This window comes from Symphodus melops (assembly GCF_947650265.1).
Source record: "Symphodus melops genome assembly, chromosome: 9".
Taxonomy (NCBI): Eukaryota; Metazoa; Chordata; class Actinopteri; order Labriformes; family Labridae; genus Symphodus; species Symphodus melops.
In genome coordinates, this window is record NC_136699.1 from 17,240,878 (window position 1) to 17,255,745 (window position 14,868).

Sequence of the window (14,868 nt, forward strand, 5' to 3'; positions counted from 1 at the left end):
AAAATAGAACAAAGCTTCTCTGCAGGCTTTAGGTCAGCTGGCCAATCAAGAGAAAAAAAAAAAAAAAAAAAACTTTTTCATGATGTTCTAATTGTCTGTACTGCACGTGTACATCATAAGATTTCAAAGACTCTGTATTATTTGAAATGTGAAAGGCTTAAGGCTAACAGTTCAACACATCCAGTAATCCCTTATTCCCGTCAGCTCATAGACGAGACTCACCAGTCAAACCGCTTTCCTAAATTTATAAAAAAAAAAAAATTACCACAACATTTTAATTTTAACTCTTCAGCTTGGTGAACAAAACGTAATACGGTTTGTGTTCTAATGCGTTCACAAACTGTCAAAATTAAAAATTGTCATTCTTGAAGTAATTGAAGCAATTTTCTTTTCTTCACATAAGTTACAAAGAAGACTGTTTGAGCGCTGACAGACAGCTGCCATCACAACGTGCTTCAAACACTTCTCCATTGTATTTGTACCGAACCATGGAGCTGCAACAATTAAGCAATCCATTATTTGCCAAATGAGAAAGTTACTTTGCATTCTTAATTTTTTAGGAGTTTCTCCCAACTCTTCAAGTTAAGAGCTACTTTAAGCCTTCCATTATCTGGCGATTACTTTTTATAATATTGTATGGTCTTTTTGTGCCTTTAAATATAAACACAGGACAATGGATAGTTAGAAATTGGGGAGAGGGTGAACCGCCCGCTTTATGGGCTACAGCCTCTGTACATGGAGTATCCACTCGGCCACTCACCCCCCTTATTTTGTTAATTACCAACAAATACAAGTCAATTATATAAACCTTCAGCTGGCATACAAAAATGGTTATTGTGAACTACAGTAATTGTGCATCAGGAACAGTCACAACTGTTGTTTTTTTTTGTTTAACAGTGCATCAGTTTTAATGTTGATGTTTAAAGCGCACTTCTTTTAGTGACACTGTCGAGGAGGAAACATTTAGAGGTCCATTGTCCTTCAGTTGAAGAGCAGCTGTTGGTGGAAACAAAAGCAGCACAAACATCAGACAACACAAAGTGGTACAGGTGAATTCAGCCCAGTGATTTAACCCAGCATGTGGTATTACTCATTTATTTTATTTGAAACATTCAGCAGCTATAAAAAAAAACCAACAACACTCACCAGCCCATTCTGAAGCAATATAAATATACATATTCAAAACAGCATGAAAGTAATCTAAGGAGCCATCACAACGTCAAAGTAACACGAGGACAATGTTAGTTCCTTTTTTTCTCATTCCATTAAAATGTCTAATATGATGGAAAGTTTCAAACTTTGACTAAACGTTTAGTATGACACATCTTACAGCTTCCTCTGTAACATGCAAGACTTTAAAAATGAGCTCTATCTAGGATAATTACATGACTCAGAGCTATGGGTAACTGCACGTCATTAACGACTGCAGTGAAAAATGGAATACAGTAGGTGAGGCCGTCGGTGCTGAAGAGGTGCAGGGTTCAGTCAGGCAGATATGAGACACCCGTCTTTCTGCTCGACTGGACCGTCATTACATTAATAGTCGAAGTGCCGAGTGTCTGTGAGTGGGACGGGGTCCTGAATAGGGCCACCTCTTCTCTGCATTTAGCAGAGGACTACATTACTGCAATTTGTGAAATTATTAGAGGCTAAACGCCTCTCCCGGCTGGGAAGAAACTGACTTGATCCTTTTTCAGACCGAACAAGGACGAGATTAGCGGACAAGAAGTTTCCTGCGAACAACTACAATTAAATGTGGGAGAGCTGCAGTGGCAAATAAAATCTAAAAGTGTGTTAAAAGTCCACACGTTTGTGACGCCATGGATTAATCCCTCGACTACTTCCAGTTATAAAATACAGCATTCGGTGTTACAGGCAGCTTTGAACTGTCACTAACAGCACATGAAGCTAACATTAAGCCTCAAATATAAAAACAAAGTCTGCAGGGTAAAGAAGACTAGAGTCTGACTATGTGTGTGTTGGGTAACGAGGAAACGTAGAGTGTGTTTGAAGGGGAAAAGATGAGGGAGAGTGTTGCTTCCTCTGAAGATGGAGCTCGCTCCCTCACACTGGAGCGAAGGCATGGCCTTTGCACAGGGGCTTATCCTTCTTGGAGTAGAACGTCTTCCCCTCCAGGTTGATCTGGCAGAGCTTTAAAGATGAAAGGAGACAGACAGACAGACAGACAGACAGACAGACAGACAGACAGACAGACAGACAGACAGACAGACAGACAGACAGACAGACAGACAGACAGACAGACAGACAGACAGACAGACAGACAGACAGACAGACAGACAGACAGACAGACAGACAGACAGACAGACAGACAGACAGAGCACATGTTATTTACCTCACACTCTCAGTTTTCTTCAAGATATAAAAGAGATTGAGAGAGTGATAGACTGCCGGTGACAGGCTAAGAGAGTGAGACGGAGGGGAAAGCTCAAGGTTCGGTGATGGAGGCGGATTTTTCAGGTGGCATTGTGGAGGACAGCCAGAAGAGACGGGGGGCAAAGAGCCCCACAGGGAGCAATATCAATCAAAATGACTTACAGCACAGACGAAGCACGTATCGTGCCAGCTGTAGCCCAAGGCCTCCAGAAACCGATCGCCTGCATCAATCTTAAAGTCACAGCCGTGGCATTTGGTGCCGAACATCTTCTCATAGTCTGGGGAGGGAGGGAGAGGTGGTGAGCAGCAGAGAAATCAAACTTATTCAAAAGAGCTTTTAGCATCAGGGAGATCAGGTCGAGCGTTCTGTGTGGCCTCCACAATCACCATACGTAAACACCACTTAACCTTTATGGGATGTTCTCGAGCACAGTGTGTGAAATAGGTTTCCACCCCTTTCATCTTTTTAAAGAACTGAAGGCTTTTCCTCCAGGAGGGGAGTTACATGCCACACACAGACACACACAGACACACACAGACACACACACACACACACACACACACACACACACACACACACACACACACACACACACACACACACACACACACACACACACACACACACACACACACACACACACACACACACACACACACACACACACACACACACACACACACACACACACACACACACACACACACACACACACACACACACACACACACACACACACACAGGACTTGCATAACAGCAATAAGGATAGATGAAGCGGTTTTGGAGTCATATTTTGGCTCTTCTACTCATTGAAATCTTCAATACTTAGCCGTTTGCATTCTTGCGTCCACCCACTGTGCATCAGTGTGCGTGTGTGTGTGTGTGTGTGTGTGTGTGTGTGTGTGCATGGTGTGTTGGGAGGTGACAGGATTAGGATGAGGGGAAAACTGCTCCAGATACTTAACTGGATTTGCCAGTCTCTTTCATCAGGCACTCTGGGGAAAGTGTCAGGTTATAATGCAGCTCCTCCAGAGTGAGGGGGTGAGAGCAGCACAATCCCTGAAAGATGCTGAGGCAGCACAATGTTTATCAGAGCTGAAGGCATTATTCAGAGTATGAGTACTTCGCCCTCTGATAAAGCAGCGCTCCACGTCAGAGCCTCGGTAGTGACGGAGAGAAACACGCCGCCCTGCTAAATCATTTACAGCCTAATAGAAGCGCACACACCATTCATAAAAGTCAATGGATACATGTATGGAGTAAACTGGAGCTAAATAGATGACAGCAAATGAAAACATAACACTTAATGATTGACTGAGGTGTGTGCCAAGAGGTTCACACTGTAGACTCATGCCAGCCCTCACAGCAATGATACAAATAAGGGATGTTTTACAAATGGCTTGATGAAATATATGAATACGAGTCAAAGCCGAGCAGCAGAGGGGGCGCACCTCAGTGAGCCACTTTTTCCCTAAATTAAACAGCTTTATCACAAAACGCACCCGACATGAGCTCTGAATCACGCAGCCCTCGTCACGCACCCCGATACGAGCTGCACGGAGCCATGACATCCATTTTCAAGTCCAAGCACACATGACATGTTTGATGGAATGAGCACGAGCACTGCTCTTAAAGCCGTGTGTGGGAACGTCAGCTCCCCCCCCCCCCCCCCCCCCCTCATGTGTAAACTTACAGGGGGGGTGCTTACATTGGCTGACATGCTCTCAGCTGACACTGGAACTAATCAATGTTCACACTGAGGACTTATGAACATGCCGTTTCTCCTGTTAATTTTCGGTGAAAGCCTTACAGTACCTTAAAACTACCGCCTGGCTTTTATTTTAGACTCAAACTTTTTCATGAAGACTTGGTAGTTCTGTGTGTAAAACCAGGGTGGCAACTGCTGCTGCTGTTTTCATCACATTCTCCTTTCAGACAAATGTAGAGCTGATGTTTGTCTTTGTCTCCAGCTGAGGGTTTATCACCATGGTGACGCCTTCATTTCTCAAGAACATGACATCTCGCTCACTTACACATCTCCGTGACATGAGATGTATGAATGGGAGCACTGGTGAAAATAAACCAACATGTGAGATCGCAGTATTGTTAATTGAACAAGATGAATTACTGCTTGCATGTTCTCCTGTCTGTACATCTCTATTGTGCGTAAACGCAGATGGGAATGTTCAGAGTTTTCCTGGAGGAGACGGTTTGAACGGACATGAACAAAAACAATAGAGCGCAATCAGTCCATTTATTAACTTATATTGATCATGTTCATTTAGAGGCATATCTTACTCCGTGTATCCCTTCAAAGATGGTCTCACTGGTATCTTTATTACTGGTCTGAATGTAACACATGAGGCTGTTAATGATGCACTTTTTGTGTCCTTACTACACTGCTACTGCTAACTATTTTTACTGTCCCAACACGTTCCTAAAGAAACATCTTAAGCATCCGAGAATGTTTTCACATTAAGGTTTTGTTTTTATCAAAAAGGAAAGGGCACTTTTATTAAAAAAAAAAAAAAGGCCAGGTTGGAAAGGAAATGATTCGCTGATTTCAACACTTTGATTTCTCACCTTTCTCACAGTAGGGTTCGCCCTCCTCCATGTAGAATGCTTGGTTCCTGATGGCGTTCTTGCAGGCTGCACACTTGAAACACTGAACATGGTAGGTCATCTTCAGGGCGTGCATGATTTCCTGATGAAGAGAGACAAGGTTGTGAATGTGTATTTTCTGCTCAGCTGGTGTTGCTGATGAAGAGTGAAGTCAACATCGCTGAACCCCTCAAATATCTCTCCTCGTTGATCATTCACGGTCCATTTTCATGTCTCTGATTTGTGCTCTGACTTTACAAGAGCAGCTCTTACCCCAGTGATCTTCTTTTTGCACTTGGCACAGTTTGGAGCGTATCGGTTATCGTGGCACTTGGTGCAGTAGACGGATCCTCTCTCCTCAAAGAAGCCCCCCTCATCCAGGACCGTCTTACACTGCGAGCACGTAAACTCCTCTGGGTGCCAAGAACGTCCCAGGGCAACCAGGTACCGACCCCTGGAGAGAGAAAAAGACTGCATGTTTCATTCTGCTCAATCGTTTTCCATCTTAACAGTAAAAATAGACGTTTTTATTCTCTTCGTGAAATAATACTACAAACGTGTTTTTACTCTTTTTAGCACTTTGTTCCCTCACTTGTTAAAAAGCCGTTCTCCTGTTTGTGACCAGAATAAGAGCTAAGGTCTCACTGTTATCTGTGAAATGTATGAAATGAGATTTCAATTATTTCAAAGTTGGCTTAATGCTCGTCTCCAGTGACAACAAGACGTCCCCAAACTGTTAATTACGCTGACAGACTGAGTGTGCTGCAGTCTGTCAGCGCTCACATTAACTGTCCTTAACGACGTGTCATTTCTCTGACAGCGCTCTGAAAGGAGCAAACATTCGGAGAATTTTCTCCCCGATAAAAGTGAATCAAGCTGTCACCACAGATGTGGCACTTCAGTCTCACCTTATGATTTTGTTGCAGGCACCACACAGCGGGGTCCTCCCGCTGTCTTCCGGTCCCTGCTGCGCCGCCTGCAGGATTGAGCTGCGGTTCTGCATGGGCGTCGGCTGGACCGGCTGCTGGTGCTGGGTCAGCACGGTGCTGGTCTTGTCTGGGCGAAAGCGGTCGGCGAAACCTGGGTCAGTGACCCAGGGTGGTCGATTTGAGGGACCAGAGCGGCCCACCGCTGCCACCGCAGTCTTCGGTTCTAGGACAGGAAGAGAAAAAAAAAAGCCTTTTATTGAGTGAACAGCACTTGGAAAACCTTGTCTGTCTTTTTCTATATTTTCACAACAGGAGGGGGACACTTATGTAATGTACGCTCATACAACAGGTGTATGTTGTGAACGTTTTGTGTGTCATGTCGTTGCTGCTGGTGTTCATGTATTGACACCTCATAAGAATCTATTAGCACAACCTCGGCTGGAGGCTTCTGGGGTTCTATTCACGCATCAGCAGGAGCAGAAACTCACCATCTGGTTTCTCTGCTGCCTGGGCCTTGGCAGGTGAGGGAGCTGGCTCAAGGCTGTGGGGAGAAAATGACTAATTAGAAAAGGTACACACACACACACACACACACACACACACACTGGCATACTTAAACACAGAGACCTCTGTAACCATGGTAACTCCTTGAACATCATGTGTGGCTGTCAGCAGCTGTCTTTGCTTCTCCATTACATTGAGTCACAGATTGCCCTCTGCGGGAATGATCGTAAGCATCATCTTCAACAAACGGGGTTTACTCACCTGTAGTGGCAATAAAAACTGATTTAGTGTCAGATGTACAACTGGAATTGATTCGCAGACTATTTATCACGATTACACCTTTATGAAACCTTTATGAAACAAAGTCAATCACGCAGTTTCCACATCCACGCACAACGGATCCTGTGTCGTTCTTCAGGTGTAACGCCGCATTCAAATAATTCGATGAGCCACTTTCTCCGACAAGAACATGTCAGATGGAGTGATTGACATCACTCGGGAAAAGTTTGAGCAACTTAAGACACATTGCGCTGTCAGATTTGAATGCAGAGGAGTTTCGCTTCGAGCCTGCATGTGCAGCCGCGTTGAAATAAAAAAGCCGTTTCTACATTTCAAAGTTCTGTTACCCGCAGCAAGCGTCACCATAGTCAGGAAAGCTTCAAACCATGACTGAGACTGAAAAACAACTTCTGAGCCAAGACACTGAGCTCCGGAGACGTCTCATCTGGGGAAAAAAAAATATAACAGCGCCTTAGGCATCTATCATGTTTACATCATCAACTGTGCCATCTAAAATACACTAATGAAAGATGATGAAATCATGTCTCATTTGCAAACAAAAAGAGGGGAATGTGAAATGAATTACCCAGCGACAGCCTTGTTGTGCAGCTTCGCCGGCATCAGGTTAAGTCTGCGTTTTTTGTTTTTTTTATTATAGTCCTTATGAAGCCAAACAACTAAACAAAAGAAGTTTGAGAGGCAGGAGAAGCTACAGCTCAGAGCTATCCGACAAGAAGAAGGATAAAAACTGTCTGCTCCTTTTTCAAGCAGCACACTCTGAATAATAAAGAACATTAAATCCCCCTGCAATAGCAAGAGGATGGCTAGCAGGGATGTCGACGGAAGGAAGTCAAACTCTTTCGAAATTAAGGAATGTGAGACCCCCCACTGGGAGATTTTTTCGAAAGAAACTGCAGGAGAAAAAGGAGACTCGGGTGAGAAGACTCCGCTGTCAAGGTTCAAACAAAGGACAGAAAAGAAACTGTTTATGTATGTTTGGCATACAGACACTGGGTCAGCGGCTCTCCACTCTTGGGACCCCACCTAACAACTCCTAAAAGGCCTCCTGGTCAACAAAGCAGCACTCGCTACACTCCTCGCCGTCCTGACCTACATGACAAAAAAAGGCCCTGACATCTTGCAGACCTCTGAGACCTTTGTTTTGGTTGCACTTTGCTGAAAGCTGCAGGTCCAAAATGGAGACATCCTGTACTGCAGCTGCTCCCACCTGGAGCTTTTGAGTGGCTCGGGATGATGCAGGTGCACAATTCCTGCGTCAAATAAGAAGAGATTCATGTTTATTTTTTCACACCTCTGGCTTCAGATTCTCCTGTGTTTTACGAGTGTGTGTTTTTCATATTCTTTCCCCTGGGATGCATCAATCAACAGAAGAAACTAAAGAAGTGGAGAAGTTTTTTGTTTTTTTTTGTTTTATTGGCAGCTCAATATTTTGGCAGAAAAATAAGTAGCAGATTGGGAATTCGGATGGCAAAAGAAGCCACTGACATATGTCAGCCTCCACAGTGAGGAGGGGAAAGTGATGCAGCATGTGACAAGTGACAAAATGTCGAACAATGGGGGCACGGGCCGTAGGGAGGCACAGCTTTCAGCTCCAGTCTTCTAATTTATTCAACATGCTCTTAATGTCGCGTCATTGTCACCACGAGGCTAACCCTGTCAAGAAAATGATTGTTGTATCATCAATTCAGAGGCTGTAGAAGGTTGTTACCTGTGGCATCATAACAGTAGCATTTCCCGCTTCAAAGAAAATTGATTATTTTTATCCGCTTACATGCTTCTGATTGGTGACTTGTAAGTTGACAGATGTTGAAGCTGTCTTTATAAACTAGATCATACAAGACAGAGTCCAAAGGGTCTCTGGGTAAACTCACTTGTTGATGAGTTTGGTATCACAATGATGGTTGGCGGTTTTACAAATAATACAATTTAAGCTCAAACTCAGTCACAGTTTTCTATTTCTTCTCATCTGTTTAAAGTCCAGATTACTAACCTTCATGTTGTCATGAAAAATTATCATTTCTTTTAACTTATTTATTCAGAGCACTTTTCATTCACCTGTATTCATCACACACACACCTCATCCCACACTGGGCAACGTCGTGTTGTTTCACATGCGTAAACAACATACGTGCCTTTCTGTTAACACATGGATGTGTATGTCTATTGATTGATTGATTTTTTTTTTTATTGATTCTCGAGGAAGCAGCTGAATGTTCGGCAGAATTTTGAGTCCAAGACAAATTCCCCCAACGAACAATGAAGTACATCTGTTGATATTCCCTTGTGACAAACACAAATTCTGCTCCTTGAAACCTGAAGGCTACAGCACATTTTGTACCTCATCAACCGACGACATTTGGAGTTGTCGTCCACTTGTCCCTTTATGTTTACAATCAGTGTGAAAAGACGCCCCACCATCGAACCTCTGGGATTAATCATTCGGATTGAATTTTAAGTCTGGTGTTAGAACCGAATAGTCCTTTGTTGTCATAGTAACCAGTACAACGAAAAAAAAAAAAAAAACGTGCCAGACAGTTTGTGCATCGATATCTTCAATTATCTTATGGAGCTTTTCTCTCGGAAAAGAAGCCAGCAAAATACTCAACTGTAAATATGATCATATTCCTCTTCGATCAGGTTTAAATAGTCTCGGAAAAAAAAGTCTGCCGTCCCTCACAGAGCACCTCGACGCTTCAGTATTACTTTGTTTGTTGTTTTTATGCCTGACTGCACAACCGTTTTCCCTCAGAGGAAATAAAAGGAAAGTTGATCCCCGAGAAGGCAGCACATTCATTTACACCACATAATGCAGAGTAAAACGCTGCCCTGCTTATTTTTGGTCCCAACACCAGGTTAGTATTCAATAGTAGTAAGACAGCCGAAGAAGAAGAAGACATCACGCCAAGTGAGCGTTTGATATCAAGAGATGTATCCTTTAAAACAGCGAACACAGGAAGAAAGGAAACAGAAGAAAAGACAGGAGCGAGAGCTGCTTTTTTCAGACGTTTTATATTTTTGATGACAGCAGAAAAAAAAAACAAAAGTACAGATTTATCTTCCTTTTCTTTCTTAATGGTTGGAGAAGCCTACAAGATGAGAGGATCAGAAGTGAAAACTGCAAGGATGAAGGACTCACTAAATGAGAACCGGCAGCGTTAGAGAGAGAGAGAGAAGGAAAGAGAGAGATCAAAGGAGGGTCTGAACTCCACAATCAAAGAAAAAGAACTAACAGAAAGGCGCTTCCCACTGCTGAGGCCCCCCCCCCTTCCACCTTCTCACCAGTTTACTCCAAATGTAACGCAGTGTGAATTAGAAACTAGGGCTACAGACACAGTGGTCCACAGCTTTGTCAACAATCATCAAGTCAGAAATTCAGAGGGAGATCTCACATTGAGGCTCAGTATGCAACGTTCCACTTCGGGCTTTGTCATCTAGGTTTCTTCTGTTTTTGGTTTCTTTTTCTTTTTTCGTTTTTTTCCACCAAACTTCTTTTTCACCCCATCTGTATCCGAAAGGTGAATCTGTTATCTGCTATTGGACGGTCAGCTTTCTTCGTCGTCTTTGTCACATAGTTGTTCAGTGTGGCTATCGCTAGCAAGCTCTGCATCCCGTGGCGCCTAAGATGTCGCTCAGGATTTGATATTGAGGGCGCGAGCAGACCTGTCGTGGTGCCAATCCCTCAGACGGGCATAGCGGGGACTCTGAATCTCAGTCAGGAACTTTTCCCTGACGGCAAGCAAGAGAGACATGAGAGGAAGGCAGAGAGAGAGAGAGAGAGGGGAAGGAAACAGATTGTAGGGGAGGGAATAAATGAGAAAAAATGAAGAGTAAGTAAAGTTATATGACGGTGAAAAAAGCAAAGGATGAAACAGGAAAGATAAGAAATATAAAAGTGAAGTTAAAGAAGTACTTTCATTTTGGGATACATGCTTATTCACCTTTTTGACAAGTATCATAGAAGAAGATGATACTTCTATATGATACATGCATACTAATAAATGTGAAGCTGCAGCTAGAAGCCACTTAGCTTAGCATATTAAATAGTCTGTTCAAATCACAGAGAACATGAAACTTATTCATTTAACCTAACTAATCCCAAAGGGTAAATCAACTGTGGTTTTAAGGAAGGTTTTGTTTTACTGTTTTCCTTGGATAAGCACAGCCCCCCTGACAGGAAGGAAATTAAAAACACTCAACAGTTGATGTGCCCAAGAGGTGCAGCAAGGCAGCTTTGTAGGCTTAGTTAGCATGCAACTGGTTGCATAAGCCAGCAAACAGACATGGGAATGATAATAATCAAATATCAAATACGGTAAGCATATTTCCCAAAGTGGAACCACTCGGTAAAAAACAAAGCCGATTGTTCCTTGTTCCTTTACAAATGACACCACCCATGCTTGCTTTTAAAGTTGCAAAATTCAAACATCTCTAAAATGTAATATGTCAAAGTTTAAATTATTATTATTGTTATTGTTTTTTTTTTCAAAAAATTGCCAAATTGAAGCTTCCCACACACAAACGCACAAACTCTGTGACCGAGGAGGCGGGCATGTTCAAATCAATCTCACTCCAGTTTTTTTTTTTTTTTTACCTGGCCCTCTTCATCGTTTCATCATCTGGGTCCTGCACTGAGAGATCCAGAGAGACACATCAGCATGCCTTACCGAGAGCAGAAGCTCTGACAAATAGCAAAACAGCAGATCACAAACAAGATGTACGTTCTAAAAAATGTTGCTGCTCCTCCACAACCTGAGCTTAAACAAACAACATGTAGAGGTGCAGCTAATTCTTCAGACTGGTTACAGTCAAGAATTAATAACAGTAAGAGAAGATAACAGCCTCGACAGCTGATCATCTCTCAGCTGCTGAAATATGGATCCTCGTGTTATCCACCTTGTGTCACTCGCTCTGATCAGATCACATGAAATCGAATGCTCCCTTCTGCACAAGAGAGGCCCACCCCAGCCCATCACTCTCTGTATCTCCTGAGTACGTCAGGCCTGGACCCCGACTTACTGAAGTCAGTGCCTGTGAGCTGTGCCAGGATGCGGAAGGAGCGGGACTGGGTGGTGCCGGTGCGGGGCTGCCAGTCCTCAGTGTCCTGGATCAGCCTCTTCTTGCTGCGGTCGTTGGGGATAAAGCAGGGCAGGTTCTCCATCCTGAGGCCGTGCCTGCGCACACACTGCACGGTTAACAAAAACCCATCGAGATAAAAAAAAAAAAAAAACCCCACTCAGGCCAACCCAGTTAATCATGTGACCTTGAATATAGAGGACATCCGGAGCAGATCATGCAGTACTTAACAGCCTGCATCATGGTCAAGGCAATAAGCCAGCTAATGGATACCCATTACTAAGATTTCTCATGGGCACACTTCAGACTCATAAATGGACTTCATTACATTAGAGATTGTATTTATAAGTGCCGTTATAGTCAATGGGAGAAGGGCTGTCAGAAGAAAGAGCCTGACCATGTTTGTGGAAACCCTCCCCGACAGCTTGGACATTATCTTTTAATGAAAGCTTTTCATGTCCAACATCATTCCAACACCTTCCACTGTAACCTGAGTTTCTCAAAAACAAGTGAAGATGAAGATGAATCTCTCTCATCTCTACTTTGGGATTTTCTTTCATCTATTCAGAAGCATCAGCTCCTCTCTCTTCTTCTTTTTTTTTTTTTTTTTTTTTTAATAAATTCAGCCCATTTTAATCAACCGACACGCTGACAAACCCGTCCTGCATGCAGCAGCCTCTTACTTGGACTGTTGGTACATATCCTCATAGTAAGTTGCTTCACTCCTGTCGAACAGAGCAAAGATGGAAATAAGAAAAGCAGAGACAGAAGAGGAAATGAAGAAGTAGTACAATGATTTAGTGCAAGCTTTTAGATCTTTCTAGTTTCGTGCAAATTGTATCTTCAATAGTCTAATATCCACAGTGAGGTGGAAAAGGCTCTGCGGGAACGGGAGACTCAATATAAAAAGAGTTGCATTGACTATAACAGAGCAGTAGTTATCAACGTGGGGGTAGGACACCACCACAAGAGGCTGTCAGGGGTTAAAGAGAATAAACAGAATCAAGTACATGACATCATGTGTACCCTTATCTTTCAGTTATTGTACATTTTAAAGAGATTTGTTGCCACAGCTGTGTGATTTGCGACTGTATTGAAAAGATGAAAAGCAAATATTTCTATTCTTTTTTCCTTGAGCCTTTTTAACCTTTTTAACTTGTAAAGTAACACAAGGCTTTGTGAAGACATAATGCAGATGGTTGGCTTGCACTTCCATTGATTGCAATGACTGCAATGTGTGAAGGACAGTTGAAACGTTAACAGCGTTTTGTGAACTGAACCGTGAATGGAAAAATGAATGTACTAACTTTTCCATGGGTTCCATCTGTGGCGTTAAAAGAAAGAGGAAAACAGAAAAAGGAGAGAACGAGATCAGAGTTCAGTTTTGTCGATATATCATCATGACAGCGTCAAACAACGGCGGGTCGGACCGAACAGACGAAGAGCGAAGGAGTGCAGGATGCAGAGAAGATGCAGGAGGTGACTCGAGACATGCAGTTATTGTCGACAGGCTCTGGGAGAGAAAGACAGCATTGTCTGTCTGTCAAATCATTCTATTGTCAGCCTGACCCAAAATGACTCCGTAGACTTGGCACAGAACCTTTGCACTGACGCTCCCCTCCACCATGTGCACGAATGCTTGACAGAGTTATGTAAATGTCGGAGGAATCTGCCAAACAAAAAAAAAATAAAAAATGAACAGAACAAAAAAAAAACGCTGCCTAGTTTCTCTGCCCCCGGAGTTAGTCTGATTTTCCTCGTGCTCTGATACCCTGTCAACAACGATAAACGCCACAGCAGTGACGCATCATGATGTCAGAGTAAGCTATGCACAAACTACATCACACAATACATGTCTCAATACGACAGGCCAGGACACTTTAGACATAAGCCCTTTGCGTCAAACCGCTCGCTGTCTGTGGAAATCCGACAATAGCTTCATTTTAAGTGTGCCGACAGTTCTCATCAGGCTCTATTCTTCTCAAAGAGAGCAGCAGGAATCTGTTCGGCCATCTGCAGAGAAACTTGCGAGCCTTTTCAGTATCAAGTGAGGCTGCTTAAATAATCCAGCAAGCTGTGTGGGAGAACTCGGAGCAATTTATGAGTGTGGCTAAAAACAGCAAAAGAGCACAGCCCATCAAGAGCTGCTGTCAGGACACTACCATGACCCAAATTACACAAACAACTGTGAGCCCTCGAAAAAAGGGCCGCTTCACAGGGCGCTTCGTTCAGGATCATTTAAACGGGGGTCTGATCCGCTCCTCGAATTCTTGTTTCACCTGAAAATTGAGCAGTGGAATAAAAAGCGAAGAAGACTTTCATTAAGTGGACGTAATTATAGCAGCAAGAGTTTGTCAGGGGAGCTCAGCTGTCAGTTTTATTACCCAGCAGGTGTGAAAGGAGGACGGCGTCAAACCAAGATCCCCTTCTCCCCTCTCCTATTATTGACAAAGACCAAAGAAGATTCGAAGGGGGAAACGTGAGAAATACTCTTCAAGACGATCAAATGACATCGTCTTTATTCAACTCTTTCATTTTGTTATGCCAGCGGTTGCAGAGATTAAAAAGAAGCACCATGATCTGAAACCTTCAGCCATTATTGTGTCATGTGACAAATAACTTGCTATATGCTCATTTAAGTTCTTCTGAGTGTGTTTGTATTATTTCAGCTTTCACACACAAAAGGGATGAGGACAGGAACAAAAGGAAGAAGATAAAAGCTAGATAATAAAAAAACAGACTTAAAAACTATGACTATCACCAAAAACAGCCAAACCACAGAAAACATGTCAGCAGTTTCACAAGGCCCTAAACCTGTGGCTGTTTATTTTCCATCCATCACAGATCTCTGTAAAACTTTTTTTTTGTCATCAGATAAATCCAGCTGTGGAGGAATCCAGCCTGGCAGCAGCACCGTTTGCTAAATAGTAAATAAAATGCTCCTTAGATCAATAAGAAATGTTCCCTGCATTACAAAACACACACAGCTGTGTGCATTTTGTTGTGCAGGTTGCTTTATGAGTTCAGCTCAGGGAGGAAGAGAGGAGGAGCAGAGAGACAGACGGG

The 14,868-nt window shown here is 43.1% G+C and overlaps 1 protein-coding gene across 2 annotated transcripts in view; it reads right to left on the bottom strand.

The window, feature by feature from the left end:
* Positions 1-1,081: 1,081 nt before the first annotated feature.
* pdlim7 (PDZ and LIM domain 7) overlaps positions 1,082-14,868 on the bottom strand; it is a 31,173-nt gene continuing 17,386 nt past the window's right edge. The window contains exons 6-13 of one of the 2 annotated variants that reach the window (XM_079352088.1): positions 11,746-11,900; positions 11,321-11,357; positions 6,414-6,466; positions 5,905-6,148; positions 5,270-5,450; positions 4,979-5,099; positions 2,557-2,672; positions 1,082-2,151 (exon numbers count right to left, since the gene is read on the bottom strand). In XM_079352088.1, coding sequence (XP_079208214.1) covers positions 2,065-2,151; positions 2,557-2,672; positions 4,979-5,099; positions 5,270-5,450; positions 5,905-6,148; positions 6,414-6,466; positions 11,321-11,357; positions 11,746-11,900 — 994 coding nt within the window. In that variant the 3' untranslated portion in view covers positions 1,082-2,064. The remainder of the gene's footprint in view (positions 2,152-2,556; positions 2,673-4,978; positions 5,100-5,269; positions 5,451-5,904; positions 6,149-6,413; positions 6,467-11,320; positions 11,358-11,745; positions 11,901-14,868) is intronic. The other variant, XM_079352087.1, reaches the window with a different exon arrangement.